The sequence below is a fragment of the Hyperolius riggenbachi genome, chromosome 5, assembly GCF_040937935.1.
Source record: "Hyperolius riggenbachi isolate aHypRig1 chromosome 5, aHypRig1.pri, whole genome shotgun sequence".
In the NCBI taxonomy this organism is placed as follows: domain Eukaryota; kingdom Metazoa; phylum Chordata; class Amphibia; order Anura; family Hyperoliidae; genus Hyperolius; species Hyperolius riggenbachi.
In genome coordinates this window covers 109,607,379-109,633,831 of record NC_090650.1, presented here as the reverse complement: position 1 = coordinate 109,633,831, position 26,453 = coordinate 109,607,379, and the positions used below count along the sequence as shown (strand labels likewise).

General features: G+C 41.5%; 1 protein-coding gene across 1 annotated transcript in view; it reads right to left on the bottom strand.

The window, feature by feature from the left end:
- The window catches only part of LOC137519710 (potassium voltage-gated channel subfamily H member 8-like), a 115,514-nt gene that overhangs the window by 6,755 nt on the left and 82,306 nt on the right, over positions 1–26,453 (bottom strand). The window contains exon 8 of the mRNA XM_068238679.1: positions 14,251–14,330. Coding sequence (XP_068094780.1) covers positions 14,251–14,330 — 80 coding nt within the window. The remainder of the gene's footprint in view (positions 1–14,250; positions 14,331–26,453) is intronic.

The window sequence follows — 26,453 nt, the reverse complement described above, 5'->3', positions numbered from 1 at the left end:
GAAATCTACAATCCCCTACTCCCACATTCATGGACCTAGTAGGGCCTATGATTTATTTTTTGCTTTCTTTTTCTATAAGCACAACTCTTCTGTTCACTACCCACCTGAAGTTAATTTATGGGTACTCTAAGCCCATTTCTAATTATTCTTGGCAAATTGTGTTAACTAACCTATTTCTTCCTAACAGGTACAATTATATCATTCCCGTTCCAGCTACATGGTATGCTTATCTGAGATTAACACTACTTTTAAACGCTGATTCTATCCTGACATGCCGTTAAAGATTTCCTCCATTAATGTTCGTGGCCTGAATTCCCCTTTTAAAAGACATCTTCTGTGGAATGAGATCATTAAACACAAAACCCAAATTGCTTTCGCCCAGGAGACACATCTACTGGCAAAAGACACACACCTGTGTACCAACAAATTATTCCCATTGACCTATCACAGTACCTTTATGAAAAAAAAAGAGGTGTTATGATAGCATTCCACAGAGATCTCAAAGTGATACCCATAGAGGTTTTCCCGGACCCTGAAGGGAGATACATAATTTTTATTGGTAAAGTGAATGATGAAACCCTCACGCTAGTGGCAGTTTATGGCCCCAATAATGCACAGAAATCCTTCCACCAGAAACTTTTTGCAAGGGCAAAATCAATTCAGCAAGGCAGATTACTAATCGGGGGAGACTTTAATGCTTGCCCCACAATCTCAGACTCCTCCTCCAAATCCCTTCACCAAAAAATTACCATTGATAAACAATTACATTGGCATGATCTTCATGATCCATGGCGAGTACTTAACCCCACAGCCCGCGATTATACTTTCTTTTCAAATGTTCATAAATCATATTCCAGAATCGATTTTTTTCTCACAGATAAAATCCTCTTGCAAAAAGTTCTGGACTCTTCCATCAGTGTACAATCTTGGACTGACCATGCCCCTATACACATAGAAATAGACGACAACATCACAGAAAAAAAACCCCCGCTATGGAGATTAAACACTTCCTTACTTACAGACACCCTTTTTCTCAAAAAACTCGATGAAGATGTGCGAGAATTCATACTTTTTAACCGTACCCCTAATATGGGAGTTCCCATAGTTTGGTCCTCACTAAAAGCCTATGCCAGAGGTATGTTAATAAGACAAGGATCACGCCTAAAAAAAGAAAGAATGGAAAAATACAATCTCTTATTGGAACAGATTAAGATTAGGGAGAAGAGCCATAAACAAACCCCTACTAGAGATCTAGAGAGAGAACTTTTTCACCTGCGACAAGAACTTAGCATCTTACTACAATCTGAATACGATTTTCTATGTCAGAAAATGAAATTAAACTTTTATGCGCAGAGCAATAAAGCAGGTTCCTTCTTAGCAAACCTCATAAAGCATAAGCAGATCAAATCTAAAATTCACACAATAAAACATCCAAACTCTAACCAGACAATCACTAACCCCAAATTAATCGCAGACGCATTCTGCGATTATTACTCAAACCTATATAATTTACAATCAGATAAATCACTAACTCAACCCACAGAAGAAACCATCTCATCATTCTTAAAATCAATTGAACTACCTTCACTCTCCAACCAACAACTGAAACAACTCAATTCCCCATTCCAAACAACAGAAATCTCAGCAGCAATAAAAGCTCTTAAGCACAACAAGGCCCCAGGCCCAGACGGGTTTGGGAATGAGTTTTTCATGACTCTAAATTCCACTCTCTCCCCTCTCCTGACCGATCTTTTTAATGATTTTGCCACTTCCACCCCCATTCCAGAAGAATACTTACAGGCAAATATCACGGTAATCCCCAAACCAGGAAAAGATCATACCCTGACAACAAACTATAGACCAATTTCTCTGTTGAACGCAGATATAAAAATCTACGCCAAACTTATAGCTAACAGGCTAATGAAATTCTCCCCAGATTTACTATCACAAGATCAGGTTGGCTTTACCACCGGCAGACAAGCCTCAGATGCCACGAGACGCATGGTAACCATTTTGAAACATGTCCAGATTAGTCGAACGCCTTCTCTGCTACTTACCCTAGACGCAGAGAAGGCGTTCGACAGAGTACACTGGCAATTTCTTAAAGCCACCCTGATCAAATTTGGCTTCACAGGTCAAATTTTATCTGCCATTATGGCATTATATACTACCCCATCTGCCAGGGTAAATGCAGCTGGCTTCCTGTCAAAACCCTTTCGTATCACCAATGGAACACGCCAAGGTTGCCCCCTCTCGCCAGTCATTTTCGTTTTAATCATGGAGACACTGGCCCAAAAAATTCGATCAAATCCATCAATATCTGGCATCTCTATCAATGAATCTAAACATCTAATCAGTATGTTTGCTGACGACGTAGCCCTGCTCTTAACAGAACCATTAAGCTCCATTCCTAACCTCATGAAGGAAATTCAACATTTTTCAGATGTCTCCATGTATAAATTAAATCAATCCAAATCCTATATACTAGGCCTCAATATCCCCACCAAAATGGAAGCTCATTTAAAGACTTCCTACACATTCCCATGGGCAGATGGGGCAGTAACTTACTTAGGTATTCAGCTATCCCGCCACTCAGCAGACCTATTTAAATATAATATGGTCCCCCTACTCACAGACATAAAAAAAGAATGTCTATCCATGTCCAATCATTGGATGTCATGGTCTGGTCGCATAGCAGCGTTCAAACTTTTCTTACTACCTAAGATCCTTTATTCTCTACGCACTTTACAGATCATGATTCCTAGCTCGTGGTTCTCCGATATTAGGAAGTGTATAAATACCTTCATCTGGCAGGGGAAAAAAGTCCGCACATCTTATCAAACAATGACCTTACCAAAACAGCTAGGAGGTATGGGTCTCCCCAACATAGAGAAATATTACCATGCCGCCAACTTAGAGATGGTAAGACAATGGTGGAATCCTCAATCACCCAAACCATGGGTACAACTAGACTCCCACCTCCTAAAAACAAACCTTAGAACCCTACTTACCAGCATCAGTATGGGAGCTAAACTCCCTACAACACCATTCCCCTCCATATTAGCCTCCCTAAAATCCTGGGAAAACTTCAACAAACACCCTCCCCCACAGAAACATGCAGTCCAACTCCCAACCTTTATCTCAGCCCTCGAACACTTTACTAAAGACCTTAATCTGAAATCTTGGGAAAACTCAGGTATCCTTCTTCTTAATGACCTCTTCAAGGACTCCCAAATCAAATCATTCAAGGAACTACACAAACAATACAAATTACCCCATTCCCAGTTATATACCTACCATAGAATCTTCCACTTAATAAAATCAAAAAAAATATCCCCTCCGTATATCCATGCAAGCATACTTGCTATGCTTAATTTCACTGGCAACTACAAAGGGGGCATCTCGGTTTGGTATAAAACCCCTACCCACGATAGCCCTTCTCCTTTACAAAAGTACGCCACAATCTGGTCTTTAGACCTAAATACCACCATCTCGGTACCGAAATTAGTAGCAGCCAACAAAACTGTTACTAAAATATCTCGATGTAACTCCCACTGGGAACTCTCCAAGAAAATACTATATAAATGGTACAGGACCCCTAGACAAATTGCTTCATTTTCCCCCCAGATCTCAACAACTTGCTGGAAATGTAAGAACAGCACAGGTACATATATACATATGTTCTGGGAGTGTCCTATTGTTTCAAGTCTTTGGACATCCGTTGAGTCCTACATCCGTAAAATTTACACTCCTACGTTCAACCTAAGGCCAGAACTGGCATTACTACTAATCTACCCAGACAACACCCCCTTGGAAATACAACCCCCAATATATCACTTGATCCTCAGCGCACTATACCTGATAACTACCAATTGGAAGTCCCAAGAAGAATTATCACCTCAACAACTCTTAGCCATTACTAAATATAACCTCAATATGGAACAGAAAATCAGATCCAGATTGGGTCTTAAACACCCCAACTTTAACTTTCCCTTAGCTTGGTGTTAATCTCACCCCCTTCTCAAGGCAAAATATTTTTAGATCCTCCACCTCACACTCTACAGCATCATTAACTAAAAGTCTCTGACCCACTTCCATTGAAGAAATAGACTACCAAAACACAACTTAAACCCAACCATTCAACTACAGTCAAATATTTGAATATTAGAGCTCGTTAAGCTCTCTATTTTCTTTTTCTTTTAGTTTAGTTTAGTTTAGCTAAGTTAGGATACCTCAGCTAAGAAGTAAGGTGCGGTTATATCATGATAAAGAACGTCCTCAACATAGAACAATATCCTTCAAGTAAATCATCTCAACAGTGACACAATTATACACTCTGGTGGTGGCCCATGCTGGCCTTCTGGTTACACCAGACGTTCCCCAATTTCTTCTCTAAGGACTACCCTCGCTTTGGCTACCTATTAGGTCCTGTAAATGCCATGGCGAAGAGTACAACACTCATTGACTCTCCCATTGCGCAGACTCTAATTATACTACAACACAGTTTATATATAAATCATACATTTTTGAGATGTTATTGTCTATCTGTAACTGATGACTCACTCTAATTTACTAACTGCTGATAAATGATCTATGTACTATAATATACTGAACTACACTCTTCTTCTGTACCGTACTGCACGTTATGATGTTATAATACTCTATTGTACTGTTCTAATATGATTTAATGTAATGCTACATTATGCTGTTATGCTATTCCAACTACAAAATAAAAAATGTTTATAATGAAAAAAAAAAAATAGGCCCGGGGTGAAGCCGATATAAGTCTAAACAATAAATACTGCTGGGAATTGGGCGCCAAATGAAAACGGAAAAATATGGTAATGTTGTAAGTAAAACATTGCTAAATGTTACTGATATTTTACTACAGCTAAACCTAAACCTACTCTCACACAGAATGCTCCCCCTTCCGATGTTTAGCCTTAAAGAGAAATGCACCCTGTGTGTATTTAGAGAGTTCAGCCTGTCTAATCCCCGCCTCATTTGTGTCTAATCACATGTTTTTGATCACAAGTAATTTGATCTCTCCCCTGTGTCACCTGACTGCCATGGCAGAGATGGCAGATAATCTCATTTGAAAGGAAGTAGAAACAGTGCAGATTTATTTTAGGATTGTATCAGCTGCAACAAAGAAATGTTTTTTGTTTAACCACTTGAGGACCACAGTCTTTTCGCCCCTTAAGGACCAGAGCCTTTTTCTCCATTCAGACCACTGCAGCTTTCACGGTTTATTGCTCGGTCATACAACCTACCACCTAAAGGAATTTTACCTCCTTTTCTTGTCACTAATACAGCTTTCTTTAGCTGCTATTTGATTGCTGCTGCGAGTTTTAGTTTTTATTATATTCATCAAAAAAGACATGAATTTTGGCAAAAAATGACTTTTTTAACTTGCTGTGCTGACATTTTTCAAATAAAGTAAAATTTCCTATACATTTGAGCGCGAAAGTTATTCTGCTACATGTCTTTGATAAAAAAAAAAACATTGAGTGTATATTTATTGGATTGGGTAAAAGTTATAGCGTTTACAAACTATGGTGCCAAAAATGAATTTTCTCATTTTCAAGCATCTCTGACTTTTCTGCGCACCTGTCAGGTTTCATGAGGGGCTAAAATTCCAGGATAGTACAAATACCCCCCAAATGACCCCATTTGGGAAAGAAGACATCCCAAAGTATTCAGTGAGAGGCATGGTGAGTTCATAGAAGATTTTATTTTTTGTCACAAGTTAGCGGAAAATGACACTTTGTGAAAAAAAAAAAAGTTTCCATTTCTTCTAACTTGCGACAAAAAAAAATTAAATCTGCCACGGACTCACTATGCTCCTCTCTGAATACCTTGAAGTGTCTACTTTCCAAAATGGGGTCATTTGTGGGGTGTGTTCACTGTCCTGGCATTTTGGGGGGTGCCTAATTGTAAGCACCCCTGTAAAGCCTAAAGATGCTCATTGGACTTTGGGCCCCTTAGCGCAGTTAGGCTGCAAAAAAGTGCCACACATGTGGTATTGCCGTACTCAGGAGAAGTAGTATAATGTGTTTTGGGGTGTATTTTTACACATACCCATGCTGGGTGGGAGAAATATCTCCGTAAATGACAATTGTTTTATTTTTTTTTACACACAATTGTCTATTTATAGAGATATTTCTCCCACTCAGCATGGGTATGTGGAAAAATACACCCCAAAACACATTATACTACTTCTCCTGAGTACGGCGATACCACATGTGTGGCACTTTTTTGCACCCTAACTGCGCTAAGGGGCCCAAAGTTCAATGAGTACCTTTAGGATTTCACAGGTCATTTTGAGAAATTTCGTTTCAAGACTACTCCTCACGGTTTAGGGCCCCTAAAATGCCAGGACAGTATAGGAACCCCACAAATTACCCCATTTTAGAAAGAAGACACCCCAAGGTATTCCGTTAGGAGGATGGTGAGTTCATAGAAGATTTTTTTTTTGTCACAAGTTAGCGGAAATTGATTTTAATTGTTTTTTTTCACAAAGTGTCATTTTCCGCTAACTTGTGACAAAAAAATAAAACCTTCTATGAACTCACCATACTCCTAACGGAATACCTTGGGGTGTCTTCTTTCTAAAATGGGGTCATTTGTGGGGTTCCTATACTGCCCTGGCATTTTAGGGGCCCTAAACCGTGAGGAGTAGTCTTGAAACCAAATGTCGCAAAATGACCTGTGAAATCCTAAAGGTACTCATTGGACTTTGGGCCCCTTAGCGCACTTAGGGTGCAAAAAAGTGCCACACATGTGGTACCGCCGTATTAAGGAGAAGTAGTATAATGTGTTTTGGGGTGTATTTTTACACATACCCATGCTGGGTGGGAGAAATATCTCTGTAAATGAGAATTGTTTGATTTTTTTTTACACACAATTGTCCATTTACAGAGAGATTTCTCCCACCCAGCATGGGTATGTGTAAAAATACACCCCAAAACACAATATGCTACTTCTTCTGAGTACGGCGATACCACATGTGTGACACTTTTTTGCAACCTAGGTGCGCTAAGGGGCCTAACGTCCTATTCACAGGTCATTTTGAGGCATTTGGATTCTAGACTACTGCTCACGGTTTAGGGCCCCTAAAATGCCAGGGCAGTATAGGAACCCCACAAGTGACCCCATTTTAGAAAGAAGACACCCCAAGGTATTCCGTTAGGGGTATGGTGAGTTCATAGAAGATTTTATTTTTTGTCACAAGTTAGTAAAAAATTACACTTTGTGAAAAAAACAATAAAAATCCAATTTCCGCTAACTTTTGACAAAAAATAAAATCTTCTATGAACTCATCATACACCTAACAGAATACCTTGGGGTGTCTTCAAAAAAAAAATAGCGTTGACAGATAGTGACAGGGAGTGATTGATTGGTGATTAGGGGGGTGACTGGGTACAAACAGTGGTCTGGGGGGTGGGCAGGGGGGGCTCTGAGGGGTGCTGTGGGCGATCAGGGGGCAGGGGGGGGGGAAATCAGTGTGCTTGAGTGCAGACTAGGGTGGCTGCAGCCTGCCCTGGTGGTCTCTCGGACACTGGGACCACCAGGGCAGGAGGCAGCCAGTATAATAGGCTTTTTATACATTACAAAGCCTATTATACATACGTGCAGCGGCGATCCGGGTGCTAGTAACCCGCCGGCGCTTCCAAACGGCCGGCGGGTTACAGCGAACGGTGGGCGGAGCCAGTCCCCAGCGGCTGATCGCGTCACGAATGACGCGATCGCCGCATAGCCACTCCCGCAGCCGCCCCCGCCGATGGGCGTATTGCGGTCGTTTGGGCCCGGACTTTGCCGCCGCCCATCGGCTGGGGGCGGTCCTTAAGTGGTTAAAGGTTATTATGCTGTTGTGTATCTTTTAGAGCAGAGAGGAAGTTTTGAGTTCAGGTCTGCTTTAAGAGCCTCCTTCTTGAAGCCTAACCTAACGCCCTCCTATGTCCCTACCCTCATCGCAGAGGGATAAATGGGGAGATACAGTCATTGAAAGAGACCCTTATACTCTGAAAGAAGGGAAGACTCCCAGACTCTCACGCACACTCTCATATCTAAAAAGCCTCTTGCTAAGTGCTCTGCTGTACCAGACGTCCAAAGGCTCCGGAGAGGGAAAGATCGGGGTGACACCATAGGCCCGGCAGGATCCCATATTCCATATGATTGGTAAATATGAATTGTAATTATATTAAAGCCAATTAAAGTGTAAGCTTGGATAGTAGTTGATTCCATATATTGTAAAGTCATACCCTAAAAAACACTAACTTTCTTGGTGTTGCAAACTGGGAACACTTGTGTTTACTGTGGGTTCATTTTTTCCACCTAAATTTTTAGTAATATATATATTAAGATGTCTAAGTGTGAGACTTAGTAGGGAAAGAGGGATTGGATATAAAAGTTTTATTAACATATCAGGTCAAATTTCACATTCCTACTGTGTCTTCAAACTTAAAGCAGATCTGAGATAAAAAAACTAACTATAACAAGTAACTCGTCTATATATCTTATCTAAAGTTTAGATAGTTTACACAGCAAATCTAGCTGCAAACAGCTTCAATAGAATATGATTATTTCTTCCTGTGATACAATGACAGCAGCCATGTTGTTTGTAAACAGTACACACAAGCTAGCTTATCTGCATCTTCAGCACTCAGCCTGTGAAAAAAACCTAATCCCCCCTCCTCCTCCCTCCTCCCCTCTGCCTCTGAAATCTCTGGCTAGTAATACATCCCCCTTCTCCTGCCCAGACTGAGTTCCCATGAGCCCTTGCTACTGTCTGAAAATGCCAAGGCTCTTTGAAAAACTGTGGGTGAGGCTTGTCTAGTTTATAGGGAATTCGAGTATTAAAACAAAAACAAAAACGTATTTGGCTTGAGGAATGCCCTATAAACAATAAGAAAGGAACACAATTATGCAATGAGTAAACGTTCATCTCAGATCCACTTTAAGTTTGCTGTATAAATAAGAATGTATAGAAAAGTATAATATATGCTACTTTGTGGTTATATATTGGAGTTTTAGACAAGTCAGATTGCTTTCATAATTTCCCTTGTCTTCAAGATAGATGGTGCATTACAATCAAGTCTTGCAGAAAAGTAAATGTATGCCATCTTGTGGTTGAACGGACTACTGTGATTTATGATCTTATTGGTTAACATCTCGTGATCAATTTTGCTCTGAAGTTGTGCAGTCAGCTTACACTGAGAAGTAGCTTGTGGTTTTATATGATTCAGAAATACAATTTGCAATTGTTCTCATATATTCATGTATTTATAATAAATTAATTATTTTAAATAGTTGTTCTGACTTTTTACTCTTTGTAAAGAGAGTATTGAGAAATGTTGCTATTGAACTTAGAGTTTGGCATATGATATAGTAAGACTCTTCCCCTTTATTTTTCGTAGGAGGTCTTAGCTTTTGATTTTTATACTTCCGGTTACAGTCTATGTGACTGTAATCATAAATAGCCTAACAGCTGATTATAATACAAACTTCTATCTTGTTTTATTTTTTTAAAATTAGTGCATGTAGATTGTTTCACCGTGGATGTAGTAGACAGTATGTTTTCATAATAGCTTTAGTTTTTTTTATTTTTTCTTGCTACTTCACATTATACATTTGACTGGAAGACACTTTGCTTTATTTTTCATTCACGAATCATAGTTGTTTTCCACTGAGGTGAATAATGTAAGTCAGTTGTTTCGGATTAGTTCTAATGGATTTCACTTTTTAGATCCACATTTTGTGCACTGTATTTAATGAATTAGTTGTACAGTATTCTACCTAATGTGCCCAATGCACCATTCAATTGCAATAAATACTATAAACAAGCTTCTAAAAAGACCCTGTATGAAAATGCATTCTTTTCAAATTCCACAAGAATTAGCAAGCAGCCCTGTTTACGCAATCCTGCTTAGAATTGTAGAAGAAAAATAGGGTAATAATGTTCTATCTATCTAGCTATCTATCTATCCATCTATCTATCTCTATATGGGCCTGATGCCAACATTAAATGCTGGTGAGTCCGTTAATCAGGCGATCAAATTTCATTTAGCCCTAGGCAGGGTGTTAAAAAAACTAGTTTGGGTGATATCATCGCACAGCAAGTTCCTTATACCCTATCCTATTACACTTTGCATGCCTCTGGGAAGCAATGCTTTCCGGCAGACATGAGCGTTACCTTAGACCTCCAAAGAGCAGGTCTAAACATACTAACGCATGTTATTGCTGCATCTGGGGTCTTCTTTTATAAGGAGACCCCCAGAGCTCCCTGTTGGGCCGCCGCACATCTCTGAAGCCCAGATACCTCACAGCAATTTACCTTCCGCTGCTGAACATCCGCCACCTCTTGTCGCAAGTCCTCATTGTGTAATTACAGTGTATGAGTCACTGTAATTACTCTCTCTCTATCGCAGAGCGCCAGCAAAGCATCTTTGCATCTCCTGCCAGAGGCTCCCCATTGGTCTAATGTCTGGACCATTTCATTGGTCCAGACAGTAGACCAATGGGGAGCCCCGGCAGAAGGGGCGGGATTATGTGCCAGAAGGCAGTGCTCATGGGCCTGGCATGGTACAACTTTATTTAAAACACCATGGCCCATATGCAATTCACTTTTTCACCTGTGTTTTCTCCTAGGTGATACTTTCACAACTTGTAAATAAAATGCCTTTTACACCACAAGCAAGCAAACAAATACTTAAAATAATTTTGACAGTACTTTTTCACATTTTTTGTCCTTTTTCCATTGAAAAGTGCTAAAAAGTTAAATAAAATTGAAGATATAAAATTATCTCCTAGGAGAAAACTCAGGAGAAAAAGGGAATTGCATATGGCCCAATGTGTGCACACAAAATCACTGCAAAATTGCATTTGAAGTCCTGAAAATATGTAGGACTTCCTTCTGTGTCAAAAAGACATGGAGAGATTAAAAAAAGGATTTCCCTCTCATATTTTAAGTTCATGGTTGGCATGCAATTTCATGTTTCATGCTGTAAAGGTAGTTCAGCTTCTGAAGTATTTTGCATGACACAACTGTTTGTGAAAAGATTAGGGAGGAATAGGTCTTCAAAGGAAAGAGTTCAGATGCTGAAAAAGAGCTCCTGGACTATGGTTGAAGGGCTCAAAGAATTAGCCAGCGTGACTCAAACTATGTGCACACTTCAATGTGTCCTTAGCCAAAACAATGGGTTTATCCAGAAATCTAAACTGTATTCAGGTGTCCCCCAATGTTGTTGACCTCCATTTCAGCAATCTTCTTAAATGGATCACCCTCCTTTGGGAATTTTAAAGGAAGTTCCCATAGCAAGTTGCTGCTTAAAGGAAAACTTAAGTCAACTATAAAAAATGAGATTTACTAACCTGGGGCTCCCCTCAGCCCCCAGAAGCCGATCGGTGCCCTCGCAGCCCCGCTCTGACACTCCAGGACCCACCGGCGAACACTTCCGGTTTGGCCGTCACCGGCCGACAGGCATAGGAACGCGAGTGATTCTTCACGTTCCCAGCCTGTATATCGCCCCCTATGATGCTATTGCGACCAGCTGGCCGCAATAGCAGCATAGGGGGCGATATACAGACTGGGAATGCGAAGAATCACTCGCGTTCCCATGCCTGTCGGCCGGTGACGGCCAAACCGGAAGTGTTCGCCGGCGGGTGCAGGAGCATCTGAGCGGGGCTGCGAGGGCACCGATCGGCTGCTGGGGGGCTGAGGGGAGCCCCAGGTGAGTAAATCTCATTTTTTGTAGTTCACTTAAGTTTTCCTTTAAGCATTCACCTCCTTATTTCGCCATAGAGAAGGACATGCTGCTCATTTGTAGAGATGGCCCGAACAGTTCCCCGGCAAACGGTTCCCAGTGAACTTCAGTGGTTCGCGTTCGCGGTGAACCACACATTTTTTTCAAAAAAAGTTTGTGTTCGCATTTTTCCCATAGACTTTAATGCCCGCCGACTTTAGCGATTAATAGCAAAGTCCCCTTACATAGTAAAAACACCAAATTTGCAGGGTATGTATGTAGAGTAACTACAAGACAAAAAAAAATGTTTTTTTTCAAAAAGACTTTATAGTTTTTGAGAAAATCGATTTTAAAGTTTCATTGTAAATTCTCCTTCTGACCGTGGGAAAATTAATCCCCGCCGAATTTAGCGGTTAATATCAAAGCCCCTTTAAAAGCTAAAAACACCAAAATTGCTGGGAATGTTAAGAAAAACAGTGGGAACAAGAGGGAAAAAAACATTTTTCAAAAAGACCTTATACTTTTTGAGAAAATCGATTTTAAAGTTTCAAAGAAAAAAGAGCAGATTGATTAAAAAAGAGCCGATTCATTAAAAAGAACCAGATCATTCATGAACCGTTAGTATAGCTTAGAATGCATCCTGTGCAGGACGTATAGCTGCCGGCTCCTGCTGTCTCTCCCCACCTACCTTCACCTGTCACCCTCACCTAGGCTGGCACCCGGGTGCACCAGGTTAGGGTGACAGGTGAATGCAGGTGGGGGGTGGCAGAGATCTTCAATAAACTTAATTGAAGATCACAAGATAAGAGGGTACTGTATTCGTGGGATCATTTACCAAGGATATTGGCGTAGGAATTTTTTTAAAGGTACAGGTAAGTATTTCTGGTTAATTAAGAACATGAAAGGATTTTTTTGTTATGTTTTTATTTCATTTAACCCTTTGTGGAGATGGGTAAGGGGTACTTTGTACCCCTATACTCATTTCTCCTGGGAGGGGGGTGGGCATCTGGGGTCCCCTTCTTAAAGGGTACTCCCAGATGCCACCATGAACCCCCCCAGGGAGTCATCGCCCCCACCTCCTCCTGGGGCACCGGAGGTGGGGAAGAGCCCCTTGTCCATGGATTAAACAAGGGCTTGGGGGAGAGGGGAAGGCTTGGCCGAACCTCTCCCCCGAAGCCCCCCATACCATGGACCATGCGGGCTGGTATAGCTGGTATAGCTCAGGGTGTAAAGCCCCACACGGCCGGGGCTTCTGGCTATCCCAGCCTGCATGTAGGACAAGGAGGTACAGAGAGCTCGGTAGGTAGGACCCCACATCATTTTTTTCAGATTTCCCACATTCAGCATATGAAAATAATTAAAAAAAATATTTAAAAAAAAAATGTTTCCTGCTATCTTTTTAACATATCCTGCAAATTTGGTGTTGCTAGGATGTAAGGGGCCTTTGCTATTAACTACTTAACTGTACAACAATATGCCTTCTACCTGCATGCGACATGTTGTGAGCTTCAGACTTTGCTAACAGACATGGCGGGAAGCCCAATAAAAGCCTATGGCAAAATTCAGCACTTTGAAACTTTAAAATCGATTTTCTCAAAAAGTATAAGGTGTTTTTGAAAAATGTTCCTCTTGTTCCCACTGTTCTTCTTAATATTCCCAGCCATTTTGGTGTTTCTAGCTTTTAAAGGGGCTTTGCTATTAACCACTAAAGTCGGCGGGCTTTTAATTTTCCCACGGTCAGAAGGAGAATTTTGAAATCGATTTTCTCAGAGGGCAAAACTTGAATGTACCAAAATAAAATATTTTATTGTTTTCAACAATGATGTTGCATTTTAATAGCTTGTGGAAAAGGCATAAAAAGCTAAACTATTGACAACTTTCAGCCAAAGAGACATTTTCTGGACTGCAATTTCTCTAGCTCCCCCGGAAAGTGTTACATGAAAGAGGAGGGGTTAGTTTGGAAAACCATCAGTATGTCAAGGTTTTTACAGATGGAGAACTAGCTTGGATTATGTAACCGGAACATATAATCATCTGCAAGTCACAAAGTTTTCTGGATTTCACGTAAACCATTTTTGTATGTTCAGTTATCACTTTGACTATATTACATGCTGCTTGAAAAAGCAATATCTGTGCCATTCAAACTCCTCCCCCTACTTAATCATCACCCACATGAAGCTGTCAGGGAGGAGCTGTGGGGTGCAAGTACACTTTTTCTCCAGACCTGACCCCTTTCACCTTCTCTGCAAGGAGCAGAAAGAAGAGGAGGGATAGGTCAGGTGTCAGGTTCCCAGTAAGGAGCTCTCACTCTCCTAAAGACATCATACTTTGTGCACAGATCTCTAGGTCATGTGACTTGCTTTTGTAAAGGAAATTGTCTCGGGAATGCTTGCATAAAATATGAAGCATTTCTGAATAATGGTATAATCCTTTACTAACCTTTACTAACTATCAACAATCTGGGAGGACAAACTAAGGTTTTAAATAAAAACAAAACCATAAATACCTCATGGTTTAGCCTCGTAATCTGTTGTTTGGTTTCCTCTGCTGTGACGAAAAGAAGTGCTGGGTTGAATTCAGACAAATCTGCAGAAACAAAAGAGAAGAAATCGATAAGCCAATTTTTTTTTCTTGTTAGCTGCTTTTAAGATGAGTTTCATTAGGCACAACCAAATCTCAGTTAACATAAAATGGTGACAATGAAATTTCATGAAACAATAGCATTTCTGTAAAAAGTAAAAAGTCCACCTGACTATAGTGAGGCTTATCCAGTGGTATAAATTCACCACTATCTTCTTTCTCTTCCTGTTACCACTGTGTTTCTCAGCATTTCTGTCAATTCAGCTCCCTCAGCCAGCAAAACCATCTGCTCACATCTTCAAACAAATGCTTTTCATGCAAAATTTTATAAATAAAAATACTGGTGTTATCCATTCCATGTAGATGTGTAAATGATTATCCCATATGCTATTTTTTCCATCACATAATAACACAACATCAAGTCTATTCCATTTAAAATCTCCACTTTTTTGAATCTTTAGCTATCAGTTCTGTGGACATTTATAATCACTGCTATATCTTACTGGTACAGGCCATGCCATGCAACCAGCTTACCAACAGTTCTTTCTCGGTGCTATTTCCTTCTGTACACTTCTATAACCTTCCTCTACTCTATGCCCTTACGCTTTTCCTCCTACTGATATGCCCAACACTAACCTTCCTACCAATAACGTTAACACTAACATTCCTACCAAAATTCCTAACACTTGTGCAGCTTACTGTCACCTTGTCAAACACTCACATCACTGTCAAACACTGACACCACTTAGGGAATCTTTACAGATGGCTATACCAAACTCTAACACCTCATCACCTCTTTCCGATCAACTCTTATGTCTTGCCAAACTCTCATGCCAATTATCACCACATTAAAGTGATTCCGAGCTGAAGCTCAGGATTAAAATTAGATACTTTCCTGAAGAGAGGGAAGCCTGAGGATCCTATTGAGGCTTCCCTCGGTGCTCTGATGTCCCCCCTCACTACGCGCAGCACCCCTCCAGATAGGGGTCATGCTCCTCCTGTTTCTAGCATGGCTGCGCATGCCCAGTAGCATGGAGCTGCTTGAACAAGAGCAGTTCTGGTTTACTGCACATGCGCATATGGGCTTGCTCAGCTACTGCACAGCCACGCTGCTGGAAGAGGAGCTGTGCGGTCCACTCAGCTCGCTCCCGCTTGTTCTCTACCTCCCATCTCCATAGTGGTGCATTTGATAAAGGCACCCATTAAAAAGGTCCGATAGTAGAACATTGGTACAATTTCCGATAATTTACTACTTATTTCATATAGTAAAATATTGGTAATATTTAAAGATATTTTACTATAACCTAACCCTACTCTCACACAGAACCCTCCCTCTACTGATGCCGGACCCTAAGACTCCCTGGACCCCTGGTAGTGCCTGACCTTAAAACCCCCCTGGTGGTGTTCAACCTTCCTCCCACCAGGGTTGCTCAACCTTAACCACCCCCCGCCCCGTGATGCCTATCCTTAACCCCTGCCTGTAGAGGCCTAACCTTACCCCTCCCCCTGTTGATGCCAAACCTTAACCTCCCCTTATGGTGCCTGCCTTAACCCTATCCTGGTAGTACTTAACCCTAAACCCCCCCACCGAAGCCTAACCCTATCATGCCTGCCAGCATCCTGTTGAAGAGGGTACCAAATAAAATAGCAGGGCCGTCTGCTATACAAACTGTGACTAAAAATAGTGGGCATTTTGAGCGCTCTGTTTATAGCCCCAGTTTGCATAGCAGGCGGCAAAGTGCCCGTTATTATATATGGCACCCTTTTTAACAGGAAACGTCTCACCTTGCACCATTTTCAACTGTTCCTCTCCATAGGGCATAACATAATTGGTTGGTGTAAATGATTGTTCATTTGAGAACACTATGGCACCCTTTTTAACAGGAAACGTCTCACCTTGCACCATTTTGAACTGTTCCTCTCCATAGGGCATAACATAATTGGTTGGTGTAAATGATTGTTCATTTGAGAACACAACTGATTGATAACAATTAAAATGTTTAACTGTTCCAATCAAACAATTAAATTAATTATTGGAAGGATCTTATTGGAATCATGTGTGACCAACTTTACGCCAGCTCTAATCCGTCACATAAGCCTTTTTCCTTGTCATTAAAAACTTTCACCCCTGCAAGAAATATGTTGCTGCATCAGCATCATCTGTTTTTAGGCCTCCAAGCTGTTGTGAATGGATATATCAAGTATGAGGAGCAAGATAATAGCCTTACTACCAAGTTTTTTTAAAGCTGAGGTGCACTTATTTTTTTCTGTAGAATGCCTAATGATTTTTTTATTATATCAAACTTTTATTAAACCATATACCAAAACACAACAAGCAGCAGAGAGCAAAGTTACTCATGCATATAAAGTTATACTACAGAGAAATCAAATCAGTCCAAATGTCCATCCAGTGTTCACATATCTCTGTTTTTGAGGAAATAATACACTTCCTACCCAACAGAAATTATTTTTTGAAGCTAAGTGAAATATTAATGATACTCTAAAAATCGTCTATTCATCCTATATAAAACTAAAAGTATCTATAGACTTATCTGTCATGTGGAAGCAAAGCAGCTAAAAAAAAAAAAACACATCAAAAATGGGTGCCCGCTAAAAAATAGCAGGTGCCGGGTCCACCCACTATGTGAACTGAGGCTACCAATAGCAGGCACAAAGTGTTGTGGTGTGGTTAAGCTTAGAAGGGGTTATTATTTGCCCACCGAGGGGGTTATTAGTTGTCTGCCAGGGAGGTTATTAGTTGTCCAGAGTGGTGGGTTACTAGTTGCCCATGGGGGGGGCGTTATTAGTTGCACGCTTGGGGGTTATTAGTTAGCGTTAGTTGCTCACTGGGGGGGTTATTAGTTTTCCGCCGAGAAAGGGGGTTATTATTTGCCAACCAGGGCAAGGTTCTGTGTTAGAGTAGGTATTTACTGATATTTTCCAACAGCTATTTTATGCCTCATTTTAGGGGTCAGCTATATTCAGTTGTAACTTTGAAGCTTCCACAAACATTAAGATTCTGATGAATGACTGTTGTCATAGGTTCCGGAGCAAAAGGCAAATAATAATAGGTAAGGTGACATTCCCGACAGCAACTTTCCCCCAATCTAATAGGATGTGAATTAGCTCCAGGAAGTCTTATCCTTGTTGAAGGATTCCTATAGAGGGCAAACATGACACTCAGGAATCCCCATTATGCCAATATCATCCTGCACCTGGTCTAGATATGTCCTTTACATTTAATATTAGCATTCTGGATGACAATAAGTGCCAGACTGATGATGTCAATGACCCACCCTTTTGGGAAGAATCCAATTTAGTCCATTTTTTATATTACTTTCAATTTCTTTAGAAAGACAGGAAGTAAGGATAGAAAACATATGATTAATGATGACTGACAGGGGCCTATAACTTGCTGGATTCAGATACTAGGCTATTGCCTCTTGTAACATAATGATGCTATGTAACTAAATAGGGAGACAATATATGTGATAATTTTTAGTATATTGAGAAAAACATCAGGCTCCAAGGTTTTAGAAATTAAGTTTTATGACTTCACTTACTCTCTTTTGATACATTTTTAGAGCTGTTAAGTATCTAAGTATGTATATTTCACAACTAATTGGGGAAGGTCTGAACATTTTTTATATCTAAACATTTAGAATACTTCAAAAAGTGCTTAAAAAAAACAGTTCAAGCCATGCCCAGCAAATGACCAATGAAAATGATCCAGACAGTGGACAATGGGGAGCAACGGTGGGAGCTTCAAAGATGCTTTGCACAGTAATTACAGTGACACATACGCTGTAATAACATTGTGGCGAGAGGTGGTGGGTGTTTAGTGGTGGTATGTATATTGAAAGGGGTGACGGCGCAGCTGCATGGGGTGTTTCGGCGATGTACGGTGGCCCAACGGGGAGCTCTAGGGGTCTCCTTATTAAAGAAGATGCCCAGATGCAGCAGCGAAAGATGGCGGCGAAGTTTGGTGGGTGTGTGCGCAGATCTCTGGGGAGTGAGGCCATGGTGCTAAAGGACAGCACCACAGCGTAAAGCCTCACTCCCCATTGCCGGATAAACGGGAGCATTGCCTGAGTAATGCTCCCTAACGAACGGCCATCACAGGAAGGAAACTGGCAATAGGATTTGCCGATAATCTTCACGCAATGGCAAGGTGATAAGTAGCTCGCATCTAAAAGCTTCTTATCACCTTGAATAGAATATGGCCCTAGTGTTTTACATACCAAAAACCAAAACAAAACAAAAACACTATTATCCTAGCAAGAATCAACATACTTAACAGATGCCATGTCATTTTTAAATTTATTGCAAGAATACATTTTTAAAACACTCAGGGCCTGATGCTATTCAAGGTGATAAGTAGCTTGCACAACGCTCCCATATCCCAGGCAATGGAAAGCAAGGTTTTGTGCTGTGATGCTGTCCTTCAGCACCACAGCACTGCTACCTTGCTTCCCTGAAGATGTGTGTCCACCACAAAATCCAGCAGGATACCAACCCCTTACCAACGTCAGCTGCAGCATGCCTGGCACTGCTGGCATCGCCAGCCTTGGGCCACTGTACACCACCGCTGTGACCTGCCGTGACAGCCTAACAGTGCAGTGCAACCTAACATCCACCGCCCCTTGCTATGGCTCCTGTCTTGTAAATGGCTGTGAGCCCTGGCAAAGCATCTTTGAAGTTCAGACTGGGGCTCCCCATTGGTCCGCTGTTTGGACCAATAAAAATCCAGGACTCAGATTTTTTGTGTCGGTACTGCGGGACAGACCAACGGTAGAATGCAAAGTGCAATTTTTTTAAATCCTGCTTAGGGCTAAATGCAATTAAATCATCACCTGATTATCAGACTCACTAGCCTTTAAAGCTGGTGAGTCTGCTTACAATTGCATCATGCACTAAATGTATTTTCGGTATTTATTCAGTGTACAATAGAATCATCTCCATTGATTTACTTTATTATTGCATACTTGCACACTACAAATTCCACTAATACTCAGATGTTGGGATTAATGCTTAATTATAAAATCCTATTCTTTACAGGTATAAACTCAAAGATATTCTATATTTACACATGCTAACACCAGACTGATGATTAAATAAATAAACTCTCCAATTATTTTCAGCTTGTTGACAGAAACAGACATAGTGGCAGCAGCTTTCCAATTACAAGAACATATCAACAATAAGAAAGACACAGCAGGAAAGATCACACAGCGGTAACAGAGTTACTTGCCAGCAGTTGAGTTAATGAATACGTTGCTGGGAGGGGTTTGACGTGACATTATATTGCTGCTCTGTATGTGATGCTGAGGAGACACTTTTAGCACAGCATTGCGTACTGTAAAAATGTTTTCCCAACAGGCGCTGATCTAACTACTAGAGGGAATTATGGCCTTGCTCCCCTGCCCCCACTGCCGAGCTATGCAAGAGCACGTTTAATAAAGCTCAGTGAGTTTTAGTCTGTGCCTAATTTGCACTGACCTAGAAGTTCACATATATCCTTATTGTTTCCTTTTTTAATGAATGATTGCCAGCTTAGTTATTACCTTGCATAAAAAAATGTAATTTGCTGAGGCTTATTCAAATGATTGTATCCATTTAAGTATATGATCTGTGTCCTTGCATGCAGTCATCCTCACAAATACAACAACTTATTTTTGATCCTTTGTGAATGAATGCTACAATTATAACTGTTATGATTAGGAAACTACATAGTACACAGGTTTACATTAAAGGACCACTACTGTACAAAATTGTAACATTTAAAATACATACATATAAAATGTACATTTCCTCCCAGAGTGAAATGCACTATAAAAAGCGTTTCTCCTATGTGGCTATCACTTACAATAGGTGGTTAAAAGCTGACAGATCTGGCAGGTTTTGGACTCATTGGCGTACCTAGGGAGTTTGACACCCGGTGCTGATTATTTACAGACACCCCCCCCCCCAAAAAAAAACAACCAATTTTTTGATGGGAGGGTTGATGGGTTGGGGCACCAAGCATGTCACTGCACATTTTACACAACTATGAAAAAATGTCCCAGGTGGAAAAATACAGTGACTGAGCGCCGCAGCGGCACCCCTAGCCATGGCTGCACCCAGTGCTGTGAGCACCTGCAGCCTTGTGGTGGGTATGCCACTGTTTGGACTAGTTCATATCCAAATGTAGGAATCTCAGTGTTTTCTTTATTCTTCACAAAGGAATAAAGAAAACACTGGGACTACCCCTGGAAAGGACCATTATAAGGATTTTGGCTGACCTCACTACCCGACCATTACAGTATTCTGGCAGTTAGACTGACCAAATGTTATTCAGTAATCGCTTTTTGTAAATAAATATATACCTGAGTATCTCCCATAAGGAGATGAACTAGTCCAACACTTTTTACTACCTACTGTAAGCGGCAGTGACATGGGAAAAAGGTAATTTTTAGTGCATTTTACCCTACATTTTATATACACTTATTTTAAAATTTACAATTTTCTCAATTGTAAATCTCAATAATTCTCCTTTAAAAATACTTTGTGAGTAGCATTACCATCTAAAAGCCAGGTTTAACAAATCCTTACCCTGGCTCCTATCAGTATTGCTAATACAGTTTAAAAAAAACAGCAGATACCATACTTTTAGGTTATGTAAATGGATCTTCGACTTAACTTTAGCTGTCATTTAAGCCTTGGTTTAAATTAAAGTTAAAATCACTTATCTTGCTGTCTGTGGCAAGGACCTCATTCATCTATATCTCATATGTGAGATTGGTGGAAAGGGAGTTTATGGGCTATAGTGACTAAAGATTGTTACATTTTCCATGTGCAGGAAGTACACAGCAACTTTACTTACTTACACTGAGCTGACTACATTGCGCACCTTGTGCAATTAGCCATGTGCAGGGAGCACACAGCAACTTTACTTACTTATGCTGGGGATACACGGGTCGTCCGGCGGCTAATCGAGCCGCCGGATCGACCCCAGACGCGTCCCTGCCGCGTCCCCGCTCGTTCACGCATGCGCGCGGATCGATTACCGCTCGCCCCGCCGTCGCTTCCTTATCAGAGCACGATTCCCTGCCATTGTCCACAGGCGGGAATCGAGCGGGCGGGGTTGAGCGGCTTGATCGGGCTAGCTGAATATTATCAGCTGGCCGGATCAGCTGGTCAATACACGGTACAGAAACGTGTACCTTGTGCAAATAGCCATGTGCAGGGAACACACAGCAACTATACTCACTTACGCTGACTACATGGCGCACCTTGTGCAAATAGTCATGTGCAGGGAGCACACAGCAACTTTACTCACTTACGCTGACTACATGGTGCACCTTGTGCAAATAGCTATGTGCAGGGAGCACACAGCAACTATACTCACTTACGCTGACTACATGGCGCACCTTGTGCAAATAGCCATGTGCAGGGAACACACAGCAACCTTACTTACTTACGCTGACTACATGGCGCACCTTGTGCAAATAGCTATGTGCAGGGAGCACACAGCAACTATACTCACTTACACTGACTACATGGCGCACCTTGTGCAAATAGCTATGTGCAAGGAGCACACAGCAACTATACTCACTTACGCTGACTACATGGCGCTAGTGTTGGGCGAACAGTGTTCGCCACTGTTCGGGTTCTGCAGAACATCACCCTGTTCGGGTGATGTTCGCGTTCGGCCGAACACCTGATGGTGTTCGGCCTTTTAAGTTCGGGTTCGCCCCGAACTACTAAATGGCCGCCGAACAGGGCCGAACAGGGCCCTGTTCGGCCGAATACTGCCCCCCTATGGGGTCGCAGGCATAAGGGGGGAGCATGCCCCGATCGCGGGGGGGGTCGGAAATTCCCCCCACCCCCTCCGCTAGCGCTCCCCCCTCTGCCCGCTTCCCCATACAAAAGTTTAAGGAAGTAAAACTACTGCTGAACCGCCCGCTGCCCGGCCTCCCTCAACGCGTCACTCTCCGGACTCCTCCTCCTCAGTCACTCACTTCATAGTGCCGCCCACTGCCAGCCACCCACTACCACCGGTACTGTTTAACTTCCTTAAACTTTTGTATGGGGAAGCGGGCAGAGGGGGGAGCGCTAGCGGAGGGGGTGGGGGGAATTTCCGACCCCCCCCGCGATCGGGGCATGCTCCCCCCTTATGCCTGCGACCCCATAGGGCCCCCAAAAGCGGGATGTTCGGGGAGTTCGGGGTTCGGCCCGAACATGCCGAACATCCCGGCCATGTTCGGCGAACTTTCCCGAACCTGAACATCCAGGTGTTCGCCCAACACTACATGGCGCACCTTGTGCAAATAGTCATGTGCAGGGAGCACACAGCAACTTTACTTACTTATGCTTACTACAAGGCGCACCTTGGACAAATAGCCATGTGCAGGGAGCACACAACAACCTTACTCACTTACGCTGACTACAAGGTGCACCTTGTGCAAATAGCCATGTGCAGGGAGCACACAGCAACTTTACTCACTTATGCTGACTACAAGGCGCACCTTGTGCAAATAGCCATGTGCAGGGAGCACACAGCAACTTTACTCACTTACGCTGACTACAAGGCGCACCTTGGGCAAATAGCCATGTGCAGGGAGCACACAACAACCTTACTTACATTCGCTGAGTACATGGCGCACCTTGTGCAAATAGCCATGTGAATGGAGCACACAGCAACTTAACTCACTTGCGCTGTCTACATGGCACACCTTGGGCAATTATCCATGTGCAGGGAGCAAACAGCAACTTTACTTACATTGGCTGACTACATGGCGCACCTTAAGCAAATAGTCATATGGACGGAGCACACTGCAACTTTACTCACTTACGCTAACTTCATGGCGCACCTTGGGAAATTAGCTCAAACCACCTTTTCCAGGTAATGTGAGCATTGCTAGGGTAACGTGCATTAAGGTGCACATTGTGCAGTATGTAGTCTGTGTAATTAACAGTAAAATTGATGTACACTTCCTGTACATGACAACTTTACCAATCTTCAGTGAATATGGCCGATTGGGCCTGCACTATACTAACAGTAAAGTTGCTGTACATAGGTAGCACAAAGCAATTTTACTGTTAGTAACACCAGGAGAACACCGCCCATTAACCCATTAGCACCAAACACATTACCACAGTGTCGCACGCATTGCTATGGTAATGCTCGTTACACTTACACCATACCATAGCAACGTGTGCACTAACCAAATAATGTATGTGGGTAACGAGAACCTGAGGTGGGCTCAAAAATTTTAAAAAAAAGTAGGCTACCTGATCCGCGGGGCTGAACGGATCAGGTATCCTCAAAAGCCGCCGCTCCCCGCTGCTCCCGTGGGGCCCAATGGCCCACTTTCACTTTTGTGACCTCTGAGTCACGACGCAGCACTGAGAGACTGTGTGTCTCTCATAGCGTGCCGTGCAGGGAGGTGAGGGAGTGTCAGGAGGTGTGGCTAGGGAGAGAGAGCTGCCCAATGGCAGCTCAGGAAACCCTACAGGAATGCCCCTGGTGGGCGTTTTGTAAAGGGAATTCCTCTCCGCTGTGTTTACCTCCGAGTTAGCAACAAATCTTGTCAATGAACTCGGGGGGCTGTAGCACGGCGGTGGGGTGAGGAGGGCAGAGAGCGGTGGTGTGGGGACACAGAGGCATGTCATTAGACAGAGGACATACCTCTGTGTCCCATCTGCCCCTCAAAGATCCACCTCGGGTTCCCTTTAAGGGGCGGTGTTCCTCTAACATTAGTAATGGTAAAACTGCAGTGCACTGCCTGCGCACAGCAACTTTCCCAGTGCATAGTGCGTCACACCCTATGTCACTAACCTATAAAGTAATCCACTTTGCTTAGGGGTTTAAGTACTGAGAGAAACTATGTTGAATATTCACTTAACCACTGTTTTGGGCATTAGCATGGTAAACAGAATATTTCTTTTTAGACATTATTACTAATAATAGAAAATTACAGACATGAAAGTTGCATTTAGCTTTTCTTATGGTAGTTCTGCTTTCATCACTTCAAATACAACCTTTTTAAACTTCTGCTTCTGAGAATGATCAAAAGATTCCAGGCTTTCAAAATGCTAACTGCACCATGTTATTTAGTCAATCTATCCAACCAACTAATTAATCTTTTTTTATTGCATCCCATATTTTAACAGATTTTTTTTAGAAGAAAAAGAAAAATGTGCCGTTTGTGGCATAATGCATTTTTGTTGTTTCATTAGAAAATAATACAGAATATGAGCTACATACTGATTTTTATTTTCTAAAATGCATTTTTTTTTTGTTTGACTAGAGTACGTCCTCTCTGCTCCAAAAGATACGCAACAGCATAATAACCTTTAAAGTAAAACATTGCTTGGTTATACCTGATAGAAATCCTAAAATAAACCTCCAGTGTTTCTACTTATGCTTTCATGGAAGCAGACATATTGTTAACATCCTGTGCTTTGCAAATGAGCTTATACGCTTTATCTGCCACTGCAGTCAGGTGACCCAGGGGAGAGATCAAATTACAACTTGTGATTAGACTGAAACGAGGGGGAATTAGACATGCTAAACTCTCTAAATACATACAGGGTGCATTTATCTAAGTCTTCCTTCTTTCCTGTGCAAGATTTCTGGTCCACTTTAATCATGGAACTAGAAGCCACATGATCAAGACAAAATCCACACGAGTAAGTTAAATGGAAGTCATCACTGGTATTCTTCATAATACTTGCACGCTAGGTTTCCTTTAATGTTTCAAAAGGTAAGTATTTTTATTACCCCACAGAGATGAAGAAGGAAATTCTTAACAATTTTTCATGTTAATGAAATAGACTTTGCTTTTTGGTGACCCATTTTATCTAATAGTGTAATTTTTTCTCAAGTAAATCAGATCTATATAATAATGTATCAAGTGGTATTTTCCCTTGTGTGGCAAATTATGCTGGCTGATAAATTTGGGTCAATGAGCTGTCATATTGCATAGACAACATACAGTTAGACTTAATGTCAAGGGGGAAATTTCATTTCCTATGAAACACAAGTGAATATGCTGGGCATTTCCCAAGAAAGAATAATTTAAACTGCAGAGTCAGTCCTGTTACTTTTAACCCCTATATGTTGTACCTTTGTAAAAAGCTTTGTGTGGTTTTTTGCAGGGTTTAGATTGTGTAACTGTTGTACGCAAATATTTCATTTTTTTAAGTATGCCTTTTGTTTGGTTTTACAAATGTAAAATTAACATTTAATCTCACCCTTTTGTGTCTTGGAATTTGTTCATTTTCTGTCTTCGAATTTGTTACATATTTTATTCCTTCCTTATGCTACATTTGTCACAGTAATTACTAGGGGCCTGATTCACAAAGCGGTGCTAACAGTTAGCACGCTGGTGAAAAGCCCTTTATCATGCCTAAACTCAGTTTAGGCATGAAAAGTTTAGCTGTGATAAGTTTAGGTGTGATAAGTTTAGGTATGATAAGTTTAGGTGTGATAAGTTTTTAGGCGTGATAAGTTTAAGCACCAACTGGGTTAGCACCGCAGTGCACAGCTGATCAAAAGTTTTGCGCTAGCAAAGTCTGGTGCACTTTGCATAGAGTTTAATGGCGCTGCTTTGCGTGCAGGACTTTGCGCGCGATCTAAACTTATCTAAACTTATCATGCCTAAACTTATCATGCCTAAACTTATCATGCCTAAACTTATCATGCCTAAACTGAGTTTAGGCATGATAAAAATGGTTATCACGCCTAAAGTCTTTCACTGGGTTATCACCACTTTGTGAATCGAGCCCTATGTCTACCAATTCTGTATTTTGTACCAGTGTCTATATTTGGTGTATTCTACTGTCTGTATTATAATGTACTCCATGTTTGATTCTTACTTTGTACAGTGCCATGGTATATAATGGTGCTTTATAAATCAATTTATGCCATGGTACCATACACTGATGCATATTAAGAAATTACAGTATATTATATTGTATATTGTCATTGGTACTGTACCTGATATTAATGCTTACTGTGGAATTAGGATACCAGACCTATGAAGCATGCTGATTTATTAACATTTCTTGAAGAAATCTGTAGAACTTACTGTATATAAGTTTCATGTGTGAATTCTTACATGGTTAATCAATGTGCCATAGAAG